General features: G+C 41.7%; 1 protein-coding gene across 5 annotated transcripts in view; it reads right to left on the bottom strand.

The window, feature by feature from the left end:
• Positions 1-27,439, bottom strand: part of LOC125079411 (very-long-chain 3-oxoacyl-CoA reductase) — a 339,719-nt gene that overhangs the window by 176,757 nt on the left and 135,523 nt on the right. Inside the window, exons 7-9 of one of the 5 annotated variants that reach the window (XM_047692990.1) lie at positions 26,906-26,940; positions 19,123-19,204; positions 16,371-16,436 (exon numbers count right to left, since the gene is read on the bottom strand). The exons of the other annotated variants lie outside the window; for them this stretch is intronic. Of the exons in view, the coding sequence (XP_047548946.1) occupies positions 16,371-16,436; positions 19,123-19,204; positions 26,906-26,940 (183 nt within the window). The remainder of the gene's footprint in view (positions 1-16,370; positions 16,437-19,122; positions 19,205-26,905; positions 26,941-27,439) is intronic. 5 annotated transcript variants of the gene reach the window in all.

Below are 27,439 nucleotides of genomic sequence, written 5' to 3'. Positions count from 1 at the left end.
GGTCCTTACAAAACAATTTAGGGGCCTGACTCAGAGTAGGAAGGCTACTTAACGTAGCATCACGGTATACTGGAAAGATGGAGACCACGGGGCACCTGGGTGGCTCAGTGGGTTAAAGCCTCTGCCTTCGGTTCAGGTCATGATCCCAGAGTCCTGGGATGGAGCCCCCGCATCGGGCTCTCTGCTCACCAGGGAGCCTGCTCCTCCCTCCCTCCGCCTGCCTCTCTGCCTCCTTGTGATCTCTATCTATCAAATGAATAAATAAAATCTTAAAAAAAAAAAAAGATGGACACGAAATACTGTGTGGCAGGCATCCAAGAATCAGATACTGAACGTCGTAACTTCAGGTGGTAAAGCATCTCTCATGTTGTCACCTGTACTAAACATGCCTTCTTGAATTTAAAAATGACCAGAACAACTCACAACCGGGCTTTGGAAAACGTGGATCCAAAGGTGACCAGACTCCAGGCCATTTGCACAATACAGAATTCTGGACACGATGTCTGATCTGCCTTTTGTGAGCATCACGTTCACCAGTGTGACCAGCACACATTCTTCAGGCAGAGGCTGTGGCTCTGCGGAGGCATCATTTAGAGAACCTCTCCTTGTGTCTGTTCATCTTCCATCTCAGGATCTGAGATCCTCCAGAAGACCCGTAACTATGTACCGAGAATGCAGTTTGGGGAGCTGGTGTTCCTTTACTTGCGGGCCATGAGATGAGCATTTCCACAAAAGGGCTCTTGCTTATCTCATCACTCTGATGGGGGGAGATCCCTGATTACCTGGCACTGAGCAAAGGCCCCACAGTAACATTACATATAAACCTTAACACCTAAGCCCCAGAGGAAGGAGTTAAAATGTACTATGTTCTGTACAAAGAAAAGCCTTGATAAAGACTGGCTGGGTGGTAATCTCGCAAATGACCTGCCTCCAAACACGTGGAATTTATTTGTTAACATTCACATAACAAAAGGAAAAACTGTGTAAAGCATGAAAAAACATTTACTTAACAACAAACATTTCCTGAGCACCTACTAGGACACTGTTGTCAGCAGTGGGCTACATTTGTGAACAAAAGCCAAGTCCCTAATCTTATACAGCTTAAATCTGGGGCAGGGGTGGGGCACAAAGACTATAAACAAGTAGTAAAAAATGATACTACATTGGGAGGTGATGATAAAAAGGAAAAAAAAAATAAGGACAGAGTAAGGACAGAGGTGACAGACGCTGTTCCTGCAGGTGACCAAGAAAGGCCTCTCTGATGTGGTGACATATAAGCAAAGATTTCAGTGAGGGGAGAGAGCTAGCAAAAAGTCTATCTTGGTAAAGATCCTTTGCAATGAAAGTACAGAAGTGCAAAGGTCCTGAGGCAGACATGCGTTTGAAATGTTTGAGGAACTGCAAGGAGGCCAGAAAAATAGCAGGGGATGAGAAAATGTGGGATGTTTGACATCAGAACATAGTAGGTCATAAGAACTCATGATTTTACTCTGAAAGAAATTAAAGGGCACAGGAGAATTTTTGAGAAGAAAAGTGAAATGACCTGGATTTAGCTTTAAAGAGATCACTCTGACTGTTGGGAGCAGACTCTGGGGACTATAGGCAAGGATGGGAGGAGGGCAGGCTGGGTAGGAAGGTACTGCAAAATATTCAGAGCACACAATCATGATGGTTTAAATTAGCGGTAGCAGTGGTGGTCCCAGGAAGTGGTCAGATAGTGGATTATGTTTAAAGGATACTGAAGTCAACAGGATTTCCCAATGCACTGAATTTGGGGTATGAGAGAAAGAGGTAGTAGGATATGACATGGGGGAATATCAGTTTTGAAATCAGGCGGACTTGACCACTTACTAATTGTCTGATCTTGACCAAAATATTAAGCTTTAAGTTTTTTACTCTGCAGTTGGGGGATACAGCATCCTTCTTATTCTACAATTATGAGGATTAAATAAAATACTGTCAGTGAAAGTGTGTGGGGTTTGAACTCTGGTATTTTCTAAGGTTTATAATGTTTATATTTTCCAGAATAAATTTAGAAAGAAAAACTTGGCTGAATTTTTATATCTTGTAAAAAGTGGAAGAATGCCGTATTTATAGAGTGGCTCCTGAGGTAACCACCTGTTAGTTCTTTCTGGACTTACTCCGACACCTTTTAATTATTACCTCTTAAGGTTTTATTTCTTGTGATGCACCACTGTTGTAAAGAACCAAGCAAAGTGGATGTTATCAATGACAAACATGGAGATTCACGTGGCTGGAAGGGATCAGAGTCCGATGACCTCCAATGGGATTAAAGTTACAATTTTTAAGCCAGTTCTCAAAGTTGGTACAGTTATGGTGCAGATACGATTATTTCTTGGGAGAATTATATTGCTTTATAGTTCTACTTAGATTCCATCTGCACTAGCAGAGAAAGACACAGTCCATTGCCTTCTTTTATTGGCTTTGGCAATTAACAAGAAGAGTGGATGAAGAATTTGGTTTTCAATCCCGATAGCCGCTTCTCAGTATTTAGCTTCCTACGTCTTCGAAGCCCCAAAGATCTCCATGATTATTCAAAGCTATAAAATATTTAACAAAATATAAAAGAGAACTATCTTCTTTCATTAAAAAAAAATTGGAATTTTGTTTTTCCCTCATCTCAATGTGTCCTATTTATTTTCTAAATTTATTCTGATTAAAAACTACATTTAGATGAATTAACGAAACCACCAACTCTCATCACCCAAGAGGACCAAAGCACTGGAAGGTGGTAACTTAAGAGAAGGGGGCCCAGTGAATGTCCCCATTACAGTAAGTTCACATCTAAATGGAGTATTCTTCTGCAATATCATGATAAAAATGAGAAAACCCATTTCATTTTCAGGCCAGGTGAAACTACAACCACCTTCTCTGGGTTTCGTGGTCTCGACCTGTGTCCTCGTCTGTCCTCTGGTAAAGAGTCAGACAAACTAAACATTAAAGGATGGTTTCAGTTAGCAAATAGATCTCCTTGTTGATAGCATTTCCAGAAACTTGGTTTCCCAGCTCCAAGGAAGAAAACTATATGGTGCAGAGAAACACCCCCATGAGAAACAGAAAGAACACAGACTTTGGAGTTATTCAAACCCAGGTTACAAATCCAGAGATGGGCAAGTTCCCCACACTTCCCCACATTCGTGAACACATCCCCCTCCTCTAATTTCTCCATAGCGCTCTCACTGGATACTGTCATGAATGAGAATTCATGTATCTGTTTACCTGTTTACTGTCTGTCTCCCAATTAAACATAAGTTTCTACCACAACCATCTCTCTCCATCTTTTTGCCATTGTATCCCCAGGTACAGACTACCAGGTACCCTCTAAATTCATCTACATTGAAGAAATGCGGCTCATGATATATACCTCTAGTTTTGGACTTACTATCTTTCTAATGTGTTTAAATACCTGTCTTTTCTTTCTTTGTGTGCCTTGAGGACAAGGATGGTGTCTTATTCACTTCATTACCTCCCTGCCTGCCCAAGGACCTGGCAAGTAGCAGGCATTTGTGGTCTGACACACTAGACGGACCTTACACAAGTGATACAACTCCTATTGCTTCTTTGTTTCCTAGCTGTAAAATGGTACTAGGTTGAGGTCTAGCTCAAGGAACATAACAAAATAGTGGAAAACATGGAGCATATTGTACATATTCAAGAAATGTAAGTTTCTTTCCTCTCTTCTTCACATTTGGATATCAATTCCATTTCTGGCATTCTTACATCTGCCCCATCATTTGTCCCCACTTGCCAAAAGGGGAGACTACGGCTCAAAGTAAGGAAGCGGCTTTCTGTAGGTCAGATGACCACCGACTGGTGATATCAGAAGTAAAACCTTGGTTTGCTGATGCCAAGCCCAGTGTCCCTTCCTCACTGCCCACAAGCATACCAGTGATAAATGTGGTCTGCATAAAACCATGGTCTGGATTAAGGGAGCCGAGACTTCTTGGACGGAACTGACCAACTACCCATTCATGAAGCAGGGCTTCATGAATTTTTTATCATCAAAAACCTCTTCCTAAGGCAGGTTGGTGAGGAATCATCACAGGATGCGAAAACTAGGGAACACTAAACTGACAGGGAGACAGGATATCTGCCTGGTCTCAAAGTGCCTTCCCACAGACTGCTTAGCAGTGCAAGGGGAAAAGACAGTAACTCTACAGCAGAGAAACTGAGGAGCACCTTGAGTGAAGCAACCAAATCAACAGCAGCAACGAAGGGCCAAGGGCTATCGTGTGTCTCCGGATGCGATGCCCCGAGAAAGATATAAAACCACGCGTGCCATTTTGGCCAGGAAACCATAACGTGATGTTAACTATGAGGAAGCATCAGATAAACTGCAAATAAGCAGGACGCGTACTCTGCTCTTTAAAAATGTCAATGTCATAAAAACAATAAAAAGCTGTGGATTTATTCCAGATTAAAGTAAACTAAAGGGACGGGACAACTATGGAGTACCCGATCCTAGGCTGAATTCTTAACTGGAGGATAAAAAATGCCATAAGGAATATTACGGAGTCAAAAACTAGAACGCACATTATGCGAGGGAGGAGTCAAGATGGCGGAGATGTAGCACGCTGAGACTACTTCGGGTAGCGGGAGATCAGCTAGATAGCTTATCTAAAGATTGCAAACACCTACAAATCCAATGGGAGATTGAAGAGAAGAACAACAGCAATTCTAGAAACAGAAAATCAACCACTATCTGAGAGGTAGGACTGGTGGAGAAGTGAATCCAAAGCGACGGGAAGATAGACCGCGGCGGGAGGGGCCGGCTCCCGGCGAGCGGCGGAGCAATGGAGCACAAAATCAGGACTTTTAAAAGTCTGTTCCGCTGAGGGACATCGCTCCAGAAGCTTAACTGGGGTGAAGCCCAGGCGGGGTCAGCGCGGCCTCAGGTCCCGCAGGGTCGCAGAAGGATCGGGGGTGTCTGAGTGTCGCAGAGCTTACCGGTATTAGAACGGGGAAGCCGGCTACAGAGACAGAGCCGAGGAGTGACTCTCAGCTCGGGGTTGCCTTGAACCGGTCGCAGGCTCGGTCAGCTCGGAGCGCGGCCGGAGGCCAGGGTGACGGGAGTCATTAGGCGCTGTTCTCTGGGGGCGCACTGAGGAGTGGGGCCCCGGGCTCTCGGCTCCTCCGGGCCCGGAGACTGGGAGGCCACCATCTTCACTCCCATCCTCCGGAACTCTACGGAAAGCGCTCAGGGAACAAAAGCTCCCGAAAGCAAACCCGAGCGGATGACTCAGCGCGGCCCTGGGTAAGGGCGGTGCAACTCCGCCTGGGGCAAAGACGCTTGAGAATCACTACAACAGGCCCCTCCCCCAGAAGATCAACGGGAAACCCAGCCAGGACCAAGTTCACCTACCGAGGAGTGCAGTTTCAATACCAAGGAGAGCAGCGGAATTCCAGAGGAGAAGAAAGCAAAGCACGGAACTCATGGCTTTCTCCCCATGATTTTTTAGCCTTGCAGTTAATTTAATTTTTTTTTTCTTTTTCAATTTTTTTTTCTTTTTCTCTTCTTCTGCTAAATTTTTTTAACTTTTACCGTTTTCTTTTTTAACGTTTTTTTAAATAGTTTATCTAATATATATATATTTTTTTCCTCTTTTTATATTTTTTCTTTATCGGCTTACTTTTTTTAAATAGTTTCTTTTTTTTTTTTTCTTTTTGAACCCCTTTTATCCCCTTTCTCCCCCCTCACAATTTGGGATCTCTTCAGATTTGGCTAAAGCATATTTTCCTGGGGTTGTTGCCACCCTTTTAGTATTTTACTTGCTCCTTCATAAACTCTTATCTGGACAAAATGACAAGGTGGAAAAATTCACAACAAAAAAAAGAACAAGAGGCAGTACCAAAGGGTAGGGACCTAATCAATACAGACATTGGTAATATGTCAGACATAGAGTTCAGAATGACGATTCTCAAGGTTCTAGCCGGGCTTGAAAAAGGCATGGAAGATATTAAAGCAACCCTCTCGGGAGATATAAAAGCCCTTTCTGGAGAAATAAAAGAACTAAAATCTAACCAAGTTGAAATCAAAAAAGCTATTAATGAGGTGCAATCAAAAATGGAGGCTCTCACTGCTAGGATAAATGAGGCAGAAGAAAGAATTAGTGATATAGAAGACCAAATGACAGAGAATAAAGAAGCTGAGCAAAAGAGGGACAGACAGCTACTAGGGGAGAATTCGAGAGATAAGTGACACCATAAGATGAAACAACATTAGAATAATTGGGATTCCGGAAGAAGAGGAAACAGAGAGGGGAGCAGAAGGTATATTGGAGAGAATTATTGGAGAGAATTTCCCCAATATGGCAAAGGGAACAAGCATCAAAATTCAAGAGGTTCAGAGAACCCCCCTCAAAATCAATAAGAATAGGTCCACACCCCGTCACCTAATAGTAAAATTTACAAGTCTTAGTGACAAAGAAAAGATCCTGAAAGCAGCCCGGGAAAAGAAGTCTGTAACGTACAATGGTAAAAATATTAGATTGGCAGCAGACTTATCCACAGAGACCTGGCAGGCCAGAAAGAGCTGGCATGATATATTCAGAGTACTAAATGAGAAAAACATGCAGCCAAGAATACTATATCCAGCTAGGCTATCATTGAAAATAGAAGGAGAGATTAAAAGCTTCCAGGACAAACAAAAACTGAAAGAATTTGCAAATACCAAACCAGCTCTATAGGAAATATTGAAAGGGGTCCTCTAAGCAAAGGGAGACCCTCAAAGTAGTAGATCAGAAAGAAACAGAGACAATATACAATAACAGTCACCTTACAGGCAATACAATGGCACTAAATTCATATCTCTCAATACTTACCCTGAATGTTAATGGGCTAAATGCCCCAATCAAAAGACACAGGGTATCAGAATGGACAAAAAAAACAAAACCCATCTATATGTTGCCTACAAGAAACTCCTCTTAAACCCGAAGACACCTCCAGGTTTAAAGTGAGGGGGTGGAAAAGAATTTACCATGCTAATGGACATCAGAAGAAAGCAGGAGTGGCAATCCTTATATCAGATCAATTAGATTTTAAGCCAAAGACTATAATAAGAGATGAGGAAGGACACTATATCATACTCAAAGGAACTGTCCAACAAGAAGATCTAACAATTTTAAATATCTATGCCACTAACGTGGGAGCAGCCAACTATATAAACCAATTAATAACAAAATCAAAGAAACACATCGACAAGAATACAATAATAGTAGGGGATTTTAACACTCCCCTCACTGAAATGGACAGATCATCCAAGCAAAAGATCAACAAGGAAATCAAGGCCTTAAATGACACACTGGACCAGATGGACATCACAGATATATTCGGAACATTTCATCCCAAAGCAACAGAATACACATTCTTCTCTAGTGCACATGGAACGTTCTCCAGAATAGATCACATTCTTGGTCCTAAATCAAGTCTCAACCGGTATCAAAAGATTGGGATCATTCCCTGCATATTTTCAGACCACAATGCTCTAAAGCTAGAACTCAATAACAAGAGGAAATTGGGAAAGAACCCAAATACATGGAGACTAAACAGCATCCTTCTAAAGAATGAATGGGTCAACCAGGAAATTAAAGAAGAATTGAAAAAATTCATGGAAACAAATGATAATGAAAACACAACGGTTCAGAATCTGTGGGACACAACAAAGGCAGTCCTGAGAGGAAAATATATAGCGGTACAAGCCTTTCTCAAGAAACAAGAAAGGTCTCAGGTACACAACCTAACCCTACACCTAAAGGAGCTGGAGAAAGAACAAGAAAGAAACCCTAAACCCAGCAGGAGAAGAGAAATCATAAAGATTAGAGCAGAAATCAATGAAATAGAAACCAAAAAAACAATAGAACAAATCAACGAAACTAGGAGCTGGTTCTTTGAAAGAATTAATAAGATTGATAAACCCCTGGCCAGACTTATCAAAAAGAAAAGAGAAAGGACCCAAATAAATAAAATCATGAATGAAAGAGGAGAGATCACAACGAACACCAAAGAAATACAGACAATTATAAGAACATACTATGAGCAACTCTACGCCAACAAATTTGACAATCTGGAAGAAATGGATGCATTCCTAGAGACATATAAACTACCGCAACTGAACCAGGAAGAAACAGAAAGCCTGAACAGACCCATAACCAGTAAGGAGATTGAAACAGTCATCAAAAATCTCCAAACAAACAAAAGCCCAGGGCCAGATGGCTTCCCGGGGGAATTCTACCAAACATTTAAAGAAAAACTAATTCCTATTCTCCTGAAACTGTTCCAAAAAATAGAAATAGAAGGAAAACTTCCAAACTCATTTTATGAGGCCAGCATCACCTTGATCCCAAAACCAGACAAGGATCCCAACAAAAAAGAGAACTACAGACCAATATCCTTGATGAACACAGATGCAAAAATTCTCGCCAAAATTCTAGCCAATAGGATTCAACAGTACATTAAAAGGATTATTCACCACGACCAAGTGGGATTTATTCCAGGGCTGCAAGGTTGGTTTAACATCCGCAAATCAATCAATGTGATACAACACATTAATAAAAGAAAGAACAAGAACCATATGATACTCTCCATAGATGCTGAAAAAGCATTTGACAAAGTACAGCATCCCTTCCTGATCAAAACTCTTCAAAGTGTAGGGATAGATGGCACATACCTCAATATTATCAAAGCCATCTATGAAAAACCCACCGCAAATATCATTCTCAATGGAGAAAAACTGAAAGCTTTTCCGCTAAGGTCAGGAACACGGCAGGGATGTCCGTTATCACCACTGCTATTCAACATAGTACTAGAAGTCCTAGCCTCAGCAATCAGACAACAAAAGGAAATTAAAGGCATCCAAATCGGCAAAGAAGAAGTCAAACTATCACTCTTTGCAGATGATATGATACTCTATGTGGAAAACCCAAAAGACTCCACTCCAAAACTGCTAGAACTTGTACAGGAATTCAGTAAAGTGTCAGGATATAAAATCAATGCACAGAAATCAGTTGCATTTCTCTACACCAACAACAAGACAGAAGAAAGAGAAATTAAGGAGTCCATCCCATTTACAATTGCACCCAAAACCATAAGATACCTAGGAATAAACCTAACCAAAGAGACTAAGAATCTATACTCAGAAAACTATAAAGTACTCATGAAAGAAATTGAGGAAGACACAAAGAAATGGAAAAATGTTCCATGCTCCTGGATTGGAAGAATAAATATTGTGAAAATGTCTATGCTACCTAAAGCAATCTACACATTTAATGCAATTCCTATCAAAGTACCGTCCATTTTTTTCAAAGAAATGGAACAAATAATCCTAAAATTTATATGGAACCAGAAAAGACCTCGAATAGCCAAAGGAATATTGAAAAAGAAAGCCAAAGTTGGTGGCATCACAATTCCGGACTTCAAGCTCTATGACAAAGCTGTCATCATCAAGACAGCATGGTACTGGCACAAAAACAGACACATAGATCAATGGAACAGAATAGAGAGCCCAGAAATGGACCCTCAACTCTATGGTCAACTCATCTTCGACAAAGCAGGAAAGAATGTCCAATGGAAAAAAGACAGCCTCTTCAATAAATGGTGTTGGGAAAATTGGACAGCCACATGCAGAAAAATGAAATTGGATCATTTCCTTACACCACACACGAAAATAGACTCAAAATGGATGAAGGATCTCAATGTGAGAAAGGAATCCATCAAAATCCTCGAGGAGAACACAGGCAGCAACCTCTTCGACCTCAGCCGCAGCAACATCTTCCTAGGAACATCACCAAAGGCAAGGGAAGCAAGGGCAAAAATGAACTTTTGGGATTTTATCAAGATCAAAAGCTTTTGCACAGCAAAGGAAACAGTGAACAAAACCAAAAGACAACTGACAGAATGGGAGAAGATATTTGCAAATGACATATCAGATAAAGGGCTAGTGTCCAAAATCTATAAAGAACAAATAATCCAATCAAGAAATGGGCAGAGGACATGAACAGACATTTCTGCAAAGAAGACATTCAGATGGCCAACAGACACATGAAAAAGTGCTCCACATCACTCGGCATCAGGGAAATACAAATCAAAACCACCATGAGATATCACCTCACACCAGTCAGAATGGCTAAAATTAACAAGTCAGGAAATGACAGATGCTGGCGAGGATGCGGAGAAAGGGGAACCCTCCTACACTGCTGGTGGGAATGCAAGCTGGTGCAACCACTCTGGAAAACAGCATGGAGGTTCCTCAAAATATTGAAAACAGAACTACCCTATGACCCTGCAATTGCACTGCTGGGTATTTACCCTAAAGATACAAACGTAGTGATCCGAAGGGGCACGTGCACCTGAATGTTTATAGCAGCAATGTCTACAATAGCCAAACTATGGAAAGAACCTAGATGTCCATCAACAGACGAATGGATAAAGAAGATGTGGTATATATACACAATGGAATACTATGCAGCCATCAAAAGAAATGAAATCTTGCCATTTGCGACGACGTGGATGGAACTAGAGGGTATCATGCTTAGCGAAATAAGTCAATCGGAGAAAGACAACTATCATATGATCTCCCTGATATGAGGGAGAGGAGATGCAACATGGGGGGTTGAGGGGGTAGGAGAAGAGTAAATGAAACAAGATGGGATTGGGAGGGAGACAAACCATAAGTGACTCTTAATCTCACAAAACAAACTGAGGGTTGATGGGGGGAGGGGGTTGGGAGAGGGTGGTGGGGTTATGGATATTGGGGAGGGTATGTGCTATGGTGAGTGCTGTGAAGTGTGTAAACCTGGCGATTCGCAGACCTGTACCCCTGGGGATAAAAATATATGTTTATAAAGCTGTAAAAAAAAAAAAAAAGAAAAAGAAAAAAGAAAGGATGAATACCCAAGTTTTGTAGCAACATGGACGGGACTGGAAGAGATTATGCTGAGTGAAATAAGTCAAGCAGAGAGAGTCAATTATCATATGGTTTCACTTATTTGTGGAGCATAACAAATAGCATGGAGGACAAGGGGAGATGGAGAGGAGAAGGGAGTTGAGGGAAATTGGAAGGGGAGGTGAACCATGAGAGACTATGGACTCTGAAAAACGATCTGAGAATTTTGAAGGGGTGGGGGGTGGGAGGTTGGGGGCACCAGGTGGTGGGTATTGTAGAGGGCACGGATTGCATGGAGCACTGGGTGTGGTGCAAAAATAATGAATACTGTTATGCTGAAAAAATAAAAAAATAAAAAAAAAAACTAGAACGCAGATGGTAAATCAGATAAACATATGATGTCAATGTTAACTCTGAAGTTGGTAAGTGTGTGTGGTTATATAAGAGAATATCCTTATTCTTCGGAAGTGCACACCGAAGTATTTAGAGGTAAGGAACCATGATGTCTGCAACTTACCTTTCAGTAATAAAGCAAATGGAGTAAGTTACGTAACATTAAGTGAATCTGGGTAGAGGGGTCTAGAATGTTCTTTGTATTATTCTTATTCTTACAGCTTTTCTATAGATTTGAAATTATTTCCAAATAAGACATTTTTTAAAAACAAGGCAGCTTGTGAAGTTTTCACAGAGTAAGAGTTCAAGAAGTATGATTCAGGAATTTGGCTTAGTCTTAGCTCCTTATACATTCATTCATGGCTAGTTGGTACCTGGCATACAGAAGGAGCCAGGACGGGGGCCACCCACTAGCCAATCGGATCATTTATGATTTTGCCCTTTGAAAGTGTTAAGCATAATTCTGACTAGGCTTTAAATATAAGGCAGTAGTGGGAACAGAGAGTCCTCACCAACATACCAAAAGCACACTTTTGATAAGGCTTACTCAAGAAAGAACTTCTTACTCTCAATTCAAACATAATGGACAGAATTTATCAGGTCCAAAATTCACCTTTTTTTCATTTGCTGTCTGCACTGTTCATTTGCATTTCCACAAAATGCTTATTTCATGGCAAATCTGAATCCATGAAGGAAAATTTAAATATCCTCACAAAATTATGGGAAAGAAGTTGAGGGAAAGATGGAAAGGGAAAAGCGAAGGAAAAATATTAAGAAGGAATTAATATAAAACAACCTAAATTCAAAAAAACATACTCTTTCTCTCCCTAAAGAGCAATCTGATATACCTTCACATGGAGGGAGACCTAAAAATGATAGCTTTCCTTCCAAGGATTAGAAGAAACTGAAATGTGGCAACACAGCATTAGCCTGGAAGCCCTCTAGATACAGAGGTTGAAAATTCAGGACTGGAGGCCTATGGGAGCAGGAGAAGTAGCTCAAAGGGCCTTTAAAATGAATGTCTGTGTACCACCAAGCACGGCCATGCATAACCAGAGTCTTCCCTGATACCAAGCAATAGGCAGGTCCCTAGTGTGCCCCAAATTACATGTGCCACTGGCAACCACAGACACAAACAAGATTAAAAAAAAATCCAGATCTCAAGGATATATTGAAGTGGGGGAAGGCAGAGGAGCCAGAGAGTATCAGGCCGAGCTCCGCAAGCAGAACGAGGAGAGCAGCAGGAAAGACATATCATGTAGCTGAGATTCGGTTTCCCAGGGCAGGTGAAGTGTGGCCTGAGCCTTGAAAGACGGACAGGGGTCATCGGCTCTGGCGTGAATGGGGAGACGGGGAGTGGGGAGAAGAGGAGAAAGGCGTACCAGCAGAGGAGCCAGTCCGCCAAGAGCGGAGTATGTGTCGGACACCACAGGCCCACTCTGGCCGGACGCAGGGAGGGATGATGAGTGGCAAGAGAGGCGATGGCCTTATGGAGTCAGAATTCAATCTCAAACCCCGCAGGCAGCCGCTAGAGGACTAGGCAGGAAAGCAACATTACCTGACTTGGATTCTAGCAAGACCATCCGGGAAACAGTATGTGGGGTGGAATAGGAAAAAAAAATTGCCAGTAAATAACTCGTGGTCCAAAAAACAGGCAGACATAAACCACCACCAAAGAAAAACCAATAATTTTTAACTCTGAGCTTTATTTGGACAAGCTATTTCTGTCCCTTTGGTCAGAACCAGTATGACATTCTATTCTACTTCAGCATTCTGGTACGTTCACACAGAAACGACAGCTGTACTTTCCTTCCCAAACATGTGAGCTTTTATTTCTTTTTTGCCAAATTCACGCTACATTTAAACCTCAAATGAATGCATTCTGAAGGAAGACAATGATCAATGAAATGACATAATTGAGAATTCATTATTGGGGAAAAACAAGTTTATCAAAGTTACACATTTCAAAAAACAAACTGCTACTGTTTTTGGAGTAGCTTCTAATCACGCCAGGCTAATAGGCAGAGAATATGGAGAAAAGATCTTTGAGGGAAACAAACTGTGGGAATGAGGGAGGAGACGGTCTCATCTATTCAGAGAATTTCAGAAATCGCTCGTCTGCGCTCACAGAGTGTAAAACTCCCTTTTGTCATTCAGCCACTGGCAGTTTCTGGCCATGCTGCCTCAAGGTCACCCGCTGATGGATCGGTGAGATCCTACTGAGTCTCAGCAGGTATTTAAAAATTATGAAATTAATAACTTGATTACAACAGATTCCTCAGAATGAGGAAATGGCACGACACTGTGTGGCACGTGATACCCTACATTCCACGTGTGCTTTACCAGCTCCTTGTCACCGAAATACACCACATTCCACATGGCAGACTTCAGCTACTAGCACTGAAATGACAGGGTCAGGGGAAGAAGGGGGAGTGTGGTAGTTCAGTGTAAAATTCAGGGTTCTCAAAAACCTGTCTTCCTCCCCACCATGTATGCTGTGTATTAATGGGAGGCTGCAAATCAGAAGAACATCAAAGGGCTGTGATACTTAAGGACCGCAGGGGCGAGACCTCAGGAAGCAGACTCTAAGGTGGCCCTGGAAGATGAGGACACATTGACCCTACTCTTCCCTTACCTACCACGCCATCTCACTGTGGGTGACTTAGCTGTGGTCTCCACCCATAGGATATAACGGCTCAGAAGCTAGATCTGGACAACACTTTGGGCCACCTTGACCGTCCAAAGATACAAGGGAGGAAATGGAACTGAGTCCATAACTGCCCGAGCACAGATGGCTGCAATGTGTTCAACGCTGCCCTAACGGCCTCAAGTTAGGAGCCCAGTGATTAAAAACAAAGGCTTTGGTGCCAAATAGCCTTGGATTTGAGGCCTGGTTCAACATGGACAAGTGGCTTAACCTCTCTAACCCTGATTTCCATAAATTTATAGAAGATGATAATCACACCACCTTATGAAGTCATTAAGAGATAAAAATGAAATAAATGGATACATATAAAGTACTTAGCACTGTGCGTGGAAAGTAACCCTTCAAACATTAGCTATTACGATGACTGATCATCTGGGGCTTCAGGGCACAAAAATCGAAATATGAGGCTCGCAATAATGAGAGCCATGATGAACAATGGGGTGTGTGGAGAAGTGGGAGCAGGTCGTGGGTGGGAGTAGGAAAGGGATGTGCATTGCAACTTCTCCTAAGATACTATTAAAAATGTGCCTAAGCAGGGAAACGCCGTGAGCCATTATTTCTTTGTGTTGAACAAGGAGAGCTGCTTTGAGACAGATAGTCATAAAACCCCCTACATTTGCTCCCTCTCATATTTGGTATTATACTTTCACAGCATTGTGTCTGTTAGCTACATAATAAAAGCAAAGGTCTCTACAAAGATTAAGTCAAAATAGATCAAAGGCCTAAATGTAAAAGCTAAAACCATAAAACTCTTGAAAGAAAACGGAGAGAGCTTCACAACATTCGATTAGGCAATGATTTGCTGCATAGGACACCAAAAGCATAGGCAACAAAAGGAAAAACAGATAAACTGACTACATTTAAATTAAAAACTTCTGTGCATCCAAGGGCACAATCCACAGAATGAAAAGGCAACCCACAGAGCAGGAGAAAATATTTGCAAATCATATATCTGATAAAGGGTTAATATCCAGAATATACAAAGAACTCCCACAATTCAACAATAAAGAGCTAATGACCCAAGTTAAAAAGGGCAATGGATCTGAACCGACATTTCTCCAAAGAAGATACAAAATGACCAATAACCAGCTGAAAGGGCACTGAAAAGGTGTTTAGCGTCACGAATGAGGGAGACACAAATCAAAACCACAATGACAGGCCACCTCCTACCATTAGGACAGCTATTATTTAAAAACAAAAACACAACAAAATAATAAGTATTGGTAAGGATATGGAAAAGTTGGAATCCTGATATGTTGTGGGAATACAAAATAGGTAAGCTTCTAAAGAAAAAGTAAGGCAGTTCAAAGAAAACATACACACACACACACACACACACACACACACACACACACGTAAATAATTGCCACCTGATCCAGGAACTCCACTTCTGGGCACCTGTCCAAAAGAACTGAAAGCAGAGTCTCAAAAAGATAGGTGTACACCTCATGTTCATAGCAACACTATTCACAGCAGCCAAAAGGTGAAAGCAACCCAAATGTCCAACAGCAGATGAACGAAGAAACACAACATGGCATATATATATACGACAGAATTCCATTCAGCCTTCAAGCAAAAGGGAAGTGCGACACAGCCAACAACATGGGCGAACCTTGAAGATGTCACACGAAGTGCAATGAGCTAGCCGCAAAAGGACCACGACTGGGGATTCCACCCACGTGAGGTCCTTCGAGTAGCCAGGTTCAGAGCCACAGAAAGTAGAATGGAGCGTGTCCAGGGCTGAGAGAGGGGGAAGTGAGGAGTTACTTTAATAGACACAGTGTTTCAGTTTGGGAAGATGAAAAAGTTCTGGAGAGGGATGGTGCTGATGGTAGCACAACAGTGTGAATGTACTTAATGCCACTGAACTCAATATTGAAAAGTGATTTAAGTGGTGTTTTCTGTTAGGTATTTTTACCACAATTAAAAAAAAAGAAAGAAAGAAAGAAAGAAAACTCACTACCACCCCAGAGTCATAGCCTTGCTCTGGAAAGAAAGGGCTTCACGCAGCCCTCCGCCTGCCCCTGTGATGTTTACCCTGTGGCTTTGGGAATGGAGCCACAGCACACCTTTCACACCTGGCAGCTAAGAGATACTGACAGTCCCAATTTTCTCAAAATAAAGCTGTTAAGAAATAAAACCATGCACTTAGTCCTACTTTAAGTATCCCTACTTCAGAATTCTAGGGGATAATTTTTTTTAAATCTAGACTTAAGTGCATAAAAGAAAAAGAAATCATGTCTTTAATGGTGTGCTAACGTCACACTCACTTCTTTAGGAATGTGATTTTCTTTCGTTGCCAAGACGGCAACAGTTGCTGTGGAAACCACACAAAAACAGGGATAGGCAACTGAGACAAACCCCACTCACCTGCACAAAGATGCCCTTGCTCTTATATTCCTCATGGAGGCACTGAGAGAAGAAATCCACAAAAGCCTGGGATGGGGTGGGAGTGAGAAGGAAACACATACATTACATCAATCGGCCTGATCAGTAGTCATGGCAACACAAATAACAAACTAACCATTTAACACTGAGTTCCTAATCATTCTTCTTATTTCCAATGCAGAAGAGACCTTAAAAAAAAAAAAAAAACCCTCAAAACCTCAAGTTGTTTTTATCTGCCACTAAATTAAGTATTCTCTTACCAAAATTAAGTATTCTCTTACCAAATATAATCTCCAGATCAAATCTTGACTTAACCAGCAAAGGGTCTTATCTCTCCTTTTTTTCAGAAAATTACTTTCCAAGAAGAAATGTTTTATTATATAACAAAGGCTCCAGTTCCTCCTCCCCACTTGCCATTCGAACGGAAACACAATATGAATTCTGCTCAACTCTCCTCTATAGGGATTTTGTTGTCAATAAAGAAAAGAGCAAGCATCCTCTTGGTCCTTGGGGACGGAAAGATCCAAAAAGTGTAGGGATGAATGTGACAGCCCATCTTCTTCTGATAGTATACTTTTAAATCTATTTGTAAAATATAATGTCCCATTTTTCAAATATGGACTCCACCTCAGGCTTAAAATAATGTATCAGTAATGACTCTGCTGGGCTCCCAATTAATCATAGTCTTATGCCCACAGAGCAGAACAGGGTGAGAAGCTTGGGTCCAAAAATCACTTCAAGAAACATGGTGTTCATCTTAGACCCACCTTCTGTATATTTCAGAGATACAGAAAGCAAGAAGATGGCAGGAGGGGAGTGGTGCCTTGCTTTTTCAAAACAGTAGTCACTGTCCACGTTTTTCCGGTGGGTATGGAGCCAAGGGAAAAAGAAGGCAAACATTTTGCTCTTTTCCTTCTCTGACATATCGCAAGTTCTTACTATACTTTGCTCATTTCCCCCTAAAAGCTTGTTTAATTTCAGCATCTCAATGGTCACTTTCATTTCAGAGATGTGTCCTATGCCTCAGCAACGGGTAAGAAGGCACCGTGGACCTGTAGGCAGCCGGAAATGGATTCTAAATAATTTTTCCTCCTAGGAATGTGAAGAGGTGAGTAGAATTTTGACATCTTACAGAGAGTTCTAGAAAATCCTTGTCTCACTCCAGAAGTGACAATAAATATCTATGAATTCTGAATAATGTAAAATACTCACACTCTGATCCGGGCTGTCTTGTACCTACTGTGTATATTTATGTCCTGACTGGTGGCAAATTCTTCCACTTAGCTCTGCAGAGTTGAAACTTTTGCTGGATGATGAAGCTGACTCATTCATGAGCCAAATCTGCCATCATTAACATGTTCTGATCAACAGAGCTGACTGGCCTAGGCCAGCTCTCCATGGAAAGCACAAAATCCAGCATCCCTTGTTTCCTAGTATTTCGCCTTACTGCACATCACACAGACTGTGTTCTTTACAAAGTGGATGGTTTGTGGCAACCCTGCGTCAGGCAAGTCTATTGACACCGTTTTTCCAACAGCATATGCTCACTTCTTGTCTCTGCATCATATTTTGGCAATTCTCATAATATTTCAAGTTTTTTGTGATTATTATATTTGTTATAGTGATCTGTGTTCAGTGATTACCACATGTTGAGGGCTCAGAGGACAGCATATTTTAGCAATAAAGTATTTTTTTTTTAAAGATTTTATTTATTTATTTGACAGAGAGAGATCACAAGTAGACAGAGAGGCAGGCAGAGAGAGAGAGAGAGAGAAGCAGGCTCCCCGCCGAGAAGAGAGCCCAATGCGGGGCTCGATCCCAGGACCCTGAGATCATGACCTGAGCCGAAGGCAGCGGCTTAACCCACTGAGCCACCCAGGCGCCCCAGCAATAAAGTATTTTTTAATTAAAATAGGTACATTGCTCTTCGAGACATAATGCTATTGCACACTTAATAGACTACGGTGTAGGGGCGCCTGGGTGGCTCAGTGGGTTAAGCCGCTGCCTTCGGCTCAGGTCATGATCTCAGGGTCCTGGGATCGAGTCCCACATCGGGCTCTCTGCTCGGCAGGGAGCCTGCTTCCCTCTCTCTCTCTGCCTGCCTCTCTGTCTACTTGTGATCTCTGTCTGTCAAATAAATAAAATAAAATCTTTAAAAAAAAAATAGACTACGGTGTAGTGTAAACATAACTTTTTTTTTTCACACAGACCCTTGTGTAAATGTAACTTGTATATACACTGGGAAACCAAACCACTCATTGGCCTTGCTTTATTGTGATATTCACGCTATTGTGAGGGTCTGGAACCAAGCCTCTGGTAACTCCGAGGTACGCCTGTATCGATTTTTTTTTTTTTTAAGATTTTATTTATTTATTTGACAGACAGAGATCACAAGTAGGCAGAGAGGCAGGCAGAGAGAGAGAGAGAGAGGAGGAAGCAGGCTCCCCGCAGAGCAGAGAGCCCGATGTGGGGCTCGATCCCAGGACCCTGGGATCATGACCTGAGCCGAAGGCAGAGGCTTTAACCCACTGAGCCACCCAGGCGCCCGCCTGTATCGGTTTTAAAACCAGCTGACTGCCAGGAGAATAAAGCATCTGTGAATCTGAGCTCTTAGTGCCTCCATTCCTTTCTTTCCCAGTCCATTTGAAAACAGCCAAGAAGAGAACTCCAAGAAGCCTCTATAGTTATTTCTCGTCATTCTTAGCCTGACATGATTGACTAAAAAATTGTTCACCTTGGTTGCAGAGTAGATGGCCAACAGTGGAACTGGGGCTATGCCACTGGCAGAGGAGATGTTCAGAATTGCCCCTTTAGATCTGAAAAGGAAAATGCACCAAGTAAACAGAATGAAATCATAGACACAATGGCTTGTAAATTACAGTTCGTGACATAGAATTATTTTAAACAGAATATAGCTGTTTTTCTAACAGACATCTCTCCTTGCCTTTCATAGCACATGATATCCTTGGTCAGTGAATGAGGCATAACTCAATCAACTAAAAATAGCTCTTGTCTGCGATTAGCTCATTTCTGCTTTAGTAATCCGGGGCATGACCAGATCAGAGCGACAATCTCCTCTGGTTGATCTCTCCTGTCAGAGGTCTTCTCTGGCCACATCACCAAGAATCCTTGCTCTTAGAAACACTCTCATAATCCTGGCCTGCCAACACATACTACCTTGCTGTTAGTATTTAATCATCGCATATATATAAATGCTTTTTTCCCTCAACAAAACCCTAAGTTTCTACACATCATAGCCCTTACCTTACACGTTTCCTCCAACACCCCTGCACAGTCCTGAGCATGTAACAGGTGCTTAATAAAACCTCTCAGTGATAAGTGAATGGTTATGTTCTGCCTTGCTTCTCCCTCCAGGCTGTTGCTACTCAGTTACAAAACAGAGTTGACTATAAAATTATGCAACTCTATAGGAGATCAAACCATATTCTTTGCCCAAAGGCAAAGCTCAATTTCTACTGTAACTTCTAGAGACTACTGAAACGTCCAAGTCAGAAAGTTACCAGGAATTACTAATTTTACTAATAAATGAACAATAATTGGAGGAAAGCAATGCTGTAAATACACTAGTTGCCAGCAAGTACATCCAGTTTGGGTAAAGTTTGGAATTAGGGTTTTAGGAATTTCCAACAGAATTAAGAGCCACTCTTCCCCCAACAAATCCATTCTTCTCAGGGTAGTGGGGAGGGGTGTCAGTCCCCTTCATCTACTTCAAGCAAACCCTACCCACCTCCTGTCCTCTGGTGAGGCTCCTTTCCTTCTGCTCAGCTTCCCCTTGTTCTTCCGAATTTATCTCCCCCAAGACCTATTTTTTTCAGTACTTTTTTAAAAAGGACTATATAGACTCATTTTATGCAAAATAATAAAAGAAACATGATTAAATGGAATCTACATTATTTTAGACATAAATCTGAAAAGAAATAATCCCCAAAGGTCACCGAGTCCATCTGCCAGCCCCTAGGCGAGATGCCACTTCAACCATCAAACGGAAGTCTGGACTCTTAGCTTACTGTGTCCCTGGAAACAAGTTGTCGTCTTGTGTTTTTATTTTTGAACCCAAGTCTTTACTAGTAATACACATGTTCCTAAACAGTGAAATCCACTCATATTTTGGCCACTGAAATCAAATGTCAAATTTAAAAGTGTTATATTGAGGTTTTAAAGAAAGTTGGAAATATCTAGTCTATGCACTGATATATGATTCTTGCATGTTTTGCTTGTATCTCAGAGACAAAAAAAGTCTTTTTTTTTTTTAAGATTTTATTTATTTATTTGACAGAGAGATCACAAGCAGGCAGAGAGGCAGGCAGAGAGAAAGGGGGAAGCAGGCTCCCTGCTGAGCAGAGAGCCCTATGCTGGGCTTGATCCCAGGACTCTGAGCTGAAGGTAGAGGCTTAACCGACTAAGCCATCCAGGTGCCCCAAAAGCCTTTTGTTTTTAAATACTGGAAGGGAGTAAGAGTGCCTATCAGGAGTTAGAACCCAATCACTCTAAGGCAAAAACTAGTAATTAGGAATAAGTATTTAAGATTTTGATTTTATCTATTTGTGAGAAACTCCTCTGATCAAAGTGGACTAAAAGGCAACTTTTGTTACTGGAGACCTTTAAGAGAGTACTAATTAACGAAGTTTAAAATATCCCTATCTTCTTAGGGTGTTGAAAATGTTCTCAAATTAGATCGTGGGGATGGTTGCACAGCTCTGTGAACATGCTAGAAACCACCAAATTGTACACTTGAATGGATGGATTGTGTGGTATGTGAAATATATCTCAACAAACCTGTAAAAGACAAAGAGAGAGAGAAGCGTATTTATGATCTATTACAAGGTGTCACTTTTAAGCTCAGAGCAGACCTCAATCACAGGAAAGAGGAGAGAGCTATGGTGTCTTCCGCAACACAGAATGCTTTCTGAGAAGTAACCTCAAATCCTGACAAGCTGTACCCTGTCTGAGCCTTAAGCACTCTTGTGGCTTTAGGTTAGCATTTTATTTTAACCTCTTCTGGTGTAACCAGGAATTGCCATGGCCTCAATCATTTGGAGCAAATGAAGAAGAAAAGCTAGTTTAGAGGAGTTCTAGATGATCGTGTCCTTCATGGAAGCTGGAGTACAGCGCAGCTGGTTTTGTCAGCTGGATCATGTGCTCCATTATACTCAGATTGGCAGGCGGTTACATGTGCCCTTGAACAAAAATCTTAACATTTTTAATTTCTTTCCTCACACATGAAATGCAATTTACAAGTCTTCCAAAATTAAAGTTTAACATTATCAAATGCACTTTTTTAAAAAAAGATTTTATTTATTTGAGAGAGAGAGAGAGAAAGTGAGAAAGAGCATGAGAGGGGAGAGGGTCAGAGGGAGAAGTAGACTCCCCGTGGAGCTGGGAGCCTGATGCAGGACTCGATTCCTGGTCTCCGGGATCATGACCTGAGCCAAAGGCAGTTGCTTAACCAACTGAGCCACCTAGGTGCCCCTCAAATGAATTTTAAAAATGAAATTCTGATCTTACCAAAACAAAACACACTCTTTAAACTTCACTTACCAAAGGAATGATTTCAATACAGAAAAAATTTAAAGACAGTAAAAACTTCTTTCCCATTTTCAAAAATAGACCAATAATCAAATATGTCACAATTATGCACGTGTGCTCCTTTAATTGTTTACCCCTTGACGCAACTAAGATCTTCGTTTCTCAAATACTCTACCCCAGTTAAAATGTCTGGGAGCTAAGAGTTGGTTGTTAGTGAAAAGTCAGAATTTGAGAGAACGTTTTCAAACAAAGTATCTGCACTCTAGACTACATTAAACAGACCCAAGACCAACGAAGTCTAAAGCAAGAACGCACTAGACCTGAGGAAATAAAAGGATAGCATTTATAATTGTATCATAATGACAGCAGAGAAACACCCCTTCCATGAAAACTCTGTGCCAACAAGCAGCTCACGAATTTGTCTAGCAAAAACCTTCCTCCCACACCCACACACACAACAGCACAGAATGCTCTTTCTCTCCAAGGATAATAATATTCAACTTAGTTTTGTGTGAATCATAAACAACACGCTGGTAGAGCTGTCTTAATCCTTGTACTGTATACAGTATCTATTCTCCATGCAGGGATGGGGTGAACATTTGGGACTGTGAGGCACAAAGGGCTCGTCTTTAAAATCAACTACTTTGTCTGGCTCTAATCCTCCATCCCTCCATCTAAGCAGAATTAGTGACGTCAAACCAGTTTCCATGGCAGAGCCAGACTCACGACAGCTCTGTTATATCAAGCAGGAGGACAAAATGGGCTGCGCTTAATTGCACACGAAAACAAACAGAAAACCGAACCTTAGTTAATCTCTCATTTTCTGGGGACTTGGGGAGCAATTCTAAGATCGGAAGGTATATTAACAATATGTGCCCAAGTTCCACAATGAAGACTCGTGTTGCTCTTACTTCGGCACACTTCCCAGCCTGTTATGACAAATTTCCAAATAAACAAGTGAAGTCCTATTTTCTGTGATAGAACATTCTTAATTCATCACACTGCTTCCTTGCTAACAGCCACATGATGGTGTCTCAGTGGTACAAATTACCGAGGATCTACCAGAACTAAAATACTGCAGAAACAAAGCAGAAGACACCATTGCTGATGAGAAAGCGCCTTTTCGTAGAAACATATTCTCTTCAATTACTAGCCCTTTTACAAGCCAAAAGTCAAACTCATCCAACCCTATAAAATTCAGTATCTGGTATTTATAGCTTCTCATAGCTCTGCTCTCTAGTAGCATTCCTGCAGACCTGTGGAAAGAAACACTATCCTAATGCTCCCCTTAACTGTCACCTGGATAAAAAAATTGTCAGGCCTTTATTTCCCCATAAATGCCCCCACCATTCTGTCAGACTGCTGCAGTATCCTTGTCCACAGCTCTGTAAAAATACTATTGCCATAGAGGAAGTGATAGGTCTCCTTTGAATAAGTCACTGATCTCTGCCTTCCTCAGGAAGGTCGGCACTGCCCTGTGATGCCGGGGAGAGAGATGGGGAGGTATAAGTGCTCCTGTGGAGGGCTGGAACACAGGGTCAACTCTGATGCGGGCAGCTAACTGTATACAGAGTTTGAAAGCAGGTAAGGGAGATTGTGCAGAAAAGACTCCATGATGATGCTTCCTCTTTCCATTTCTTATCAAGGAGCCCATAAGGGAGCTCCTGGAGGGTCATTACTTTTTTTTTTTTTTTTTAAAGCTTAAATATAACACTGAAATTGGTACAGAAAATTCTCCAGCAGACTCTCCAGAAAACTGAGAAACGTATCAAAACAGAGTTCTATGTCAGAAAAGAATCCTGGAACAGAGGGGTCAGACATATAATTAGAACCGGCAATCCAAATACATTATACGAATCATGCTTTGCTGAAGGAAGTTTGCAAACATTTCCCACATGAAAGAGGACTGCCTGCCCTAAAACACCGTAACATGCCATGATTCCACCTTAAGCAATACAGTATGAAAGGGGCTATTTTTAGCTTTTCCATGGTTGTTATGGCAACCACCTCCTGGCTCCAGCTGTACACAATGTTTATAATTCCAGAGAAGTGGAAAGAGCAAGTTTGCTCTATAATGTAATTATGCATTTTCTACTTCTGTGGTAATAATACCTTAGTTTAATTATAGGTACTTGTTTAGTGAGAGTTGGCTTTAGGCTATCGTTCTAGAGGGTTTGGAAAATCTCATACATCATAGGTAGAATCAGTAAAAGGGGAAAAGCAGCAACGACAAGAACAACAAAGGATCTTTAGAAAGGACACTGCTTTCCTCAATGGAAATTCAACTCCTATGGAAACCAACCATAGGAAATATGCCATTTAAGGACAGGCTATAATAAAATCACTCATATGTACAAGGAAGAAGGCTTCCAGATGATCGGTTACCTTGGAGTTTTTCCTCTCCTCTTGGGCACACAGCTAACAACATTTCTGGCTTCGTGTGCAGTTAGTGGTAGCCTGAGACTGAGTTCTAGACAATGAACTGTTGGCAGAAGTGATGTACACCCTTTCCAGGCCTGGCCCAATGAAACCTCACATGAAATCATCCTATTCGCTCTTCCCTCACCTGCTAGCTGGATGCAGAAAACGCAGTGGAGAGCTGCTAGGTCCAAGGGAAGAACAGCCCCTACACGGAAGGAGTCTGAGATCCCTGAACGGAGCACAGCCCCAACCACTGATCCACACTGGCCATGTATCCAGAGGAAGAAAGTCAGCCTTTAGAGTGGTAAGCCACGGAGATCTTGGGATGGTCTCTTACAGCAATTAGCTTACCTTAACTAATAGAACCAGTAACTCTTAATTCGAGTGGACTTTGCTGTTCCCTTCTCTGACCAAAAGTACTGATGGATAAAGTCCACGTATATTTCTTACCAATTCTTAGCAAGAGCCACGATCACCCTCACGGTTTCATCTTCAGTCCATAGCCTATGACGGCTTTCCACCAGATCATTTCTCAAATTTAGTTTAAAATCAACTTGATTTCCTAAAGGCAAAGATCGGTTTCATCCTCTGTATACTCCATGATAAACTCTACTCAGTGAGTGCCTGCTGAATGAATGGCTCCTCTTCTTCACATTGCTTTTTGTATTTTTTATTATTTATTTATTTATTTATTTGACAGAGAGAGAGATCACAAGTAGACAGAGAGGCAGGCAGAGAGAGAGAGAGAGAGAGGGAAGCAGGCTCCCTGCTGAGCAGAGAGCCCGACGCGGGACTCGAACCCAAGTCCCTGAGATCATGACCTGAGCCGAAGGCAGCGGCCCAACCCACTGAGCCACCCAGGCGCCCCTTCACATTGCTTTTAATCTAATGCTCTAGCTATAACTGCGGTTAAGGTTGCCAGGTCTCTAAAGATAGGAGTGAAGTTCCTGGCACTCTGTGTCTGTATCATTTACTAACTAATCATGAAGCTTCATAGCGCTCAATCTCTTTGGGACTCACTTTCTATCAAATAAGGGCGGGACTGATTTCAACTAATTAAAGTACTAGAATTCCATGACTACTTAAATCCATTATGATCTGCAAGATTACTTCACAACAATCATCTCTTTTTGATATGGTTTTCACCAACACACTTAAAAATCCCTTTTCCAATGCTTCTGTGGTTTTTAAGTATTTCATTTTTAATGGATGGACTTACTGTCCTGAATTAATACCGAGTCACTGGCAGATAGCGAAAGTGGATTAAGATGATGGCCATGACTTCATCCCTTCAGGGTTCTACCCTGTCGGCCCCAATTCTCTGCAATCTAGGGTTCTGTCTGGTTAGACTGCTGTCTGTTCACTTCCATATCTGACCATCAGAGGCACACTCTCACTGTCGACCAACATGAAGCAGTCTGAGTGTTTAGAGGGAAATTTTACTACAGGAATTGAAATATACCAAACTTCATATAAAATGGAATCACAAACAAAAACTGCAAAGAAGCAGTTTTTCCACCAGTCTCTGTAGATGCCAAACAAAATGGATTCCTAACCTTGCTTCCTCCTCTGTACAATGGCAGGAGGCTATCGAAGTTAAATGAGTTAACACACATCAAGTCCCCAGTACAACACTTGGGACGTAACAGGTTCTCAACAAACATTAGCTGTCAACCCTGCCTGTAGCTGGTCACAGAGGTTTCTTCAAAGTAGGGTCTTTGGGCTATGCCCTTTCCGAAGCTATGATTCTTTTGGATCTCTTCCAAACTCAAAGCTGTTTTGCAGAGGAAGGATGACTGTGAAGCCCTAAATTTAGCAAACGATCAAGCTAGCTCAAGATGCAAGCCCAGATCTTTTCAACAGGTTTCTTTTGAAAGCCTAGGCATCATTCAGGCTTTTCCAAGGGAGAAACAGAGCTTAATTACAATTTTACACTTGGTGCTATTTCAAGAAGAAACTCTACGACACATTTCTCAATGAAAATGAAGACATCTAGCATATTCTAGGGGAACCCCTCTCAAACCAGAACACAAAGGGGGCTCCACGGTGTGGGTTTCTGTTCCAAAGGTAGGTTTGACATCTTATAACCATTTTATAACATACCTAAGTTCCTCATATATCCATTCACCCCTTAAAAACTAAACAACCAGAAGATGGGGTCTTGCTTTGTGAAACTCCACTGATTTTAGTTCTGAGAGCATATAGCTTTAAGAAGGCATTCCCGGGAATACCCCAGGAACTCTGTCCGCCCCCTCAGAATAGCAGGCAATTGAGTTGGTGATGGTGACTCAGGCAGACTTTTTAATCCTGATCTAAAGGAACCACCACAACCCTGGAGAGGGAAATAAAAAGGGAATCGAGTGGAAAAGGCCTCCGCCACCAGATGACTCATGCTCTACCGTGTGACTCGCCAGGCACATTACTCTGTTGCTAAGACATGGAGGATAGGTTCATTAGTCACTCTACTGAATTTTGCAAAGAAAGGATTCTCCCTATAAATAATCATGAGCTCGGTCTCTCTAGTGTTTGTGAGTGCGCTCGTGACTCACCTTTCCACCATACCGGGCAGCACCAATCGTGTCATCTGCAAAAGAGAAAACAAAACATTCATGATGGCTGAGGTTGCAGGCATCATATAAACAGTGGAGAGAAGCCATTCTCAAAACAGAAGAGAATCACGAAACCACTCACCACTCTATAGACAGCAGTTTATTTTATTTTATATACTCTATATAATCTGGCTGTGTCAAGAGTGCATAAAAAGGGGGCGCCTGGGTGGCTCAGTGGGTTAAAGCCTCTGCCTTCAGCTCAGGTCATGGTCCCAGGGTCCTGAGATCGAGCCCCACATTGGGCTCTCTGCTCAGCGGGAAGCCTGCTTCCTCCTCTCTCTCTGCCTGCCTCTCTGCCTACTTGTGATCTCTGTCTGTCAAATAAATAAATTCTTAAAAAAAAAAAAAAAAAAAGAGTGCATAAAAAGGAAGCAGATGAAATCACTGGAGTTAACAATGGGAATACTTTCAGTAAACTTGGCTAAACTTGGCCTTGCCTGAAACCTAATACTGGCACAGAGATCTTCAAATAAT

The sequence above is a fragment of the Lutra lutra genome, chromosome 10 (genome assembly GCF_902655055.1).
Source record: "Lutra lutra chromosome 10, mLutLut1.2, whole genome shotgun sequence".
NCBI lineage: Eukaryota > Metazoa > Chordata > Mammalia > Carnivora > Mustelidae > Lutra > Lutra lutra.
Note: the sequence above shows the minus strand (reverse complement) of the source record. Positions and strands in the feature narration are given on the sequence as shown.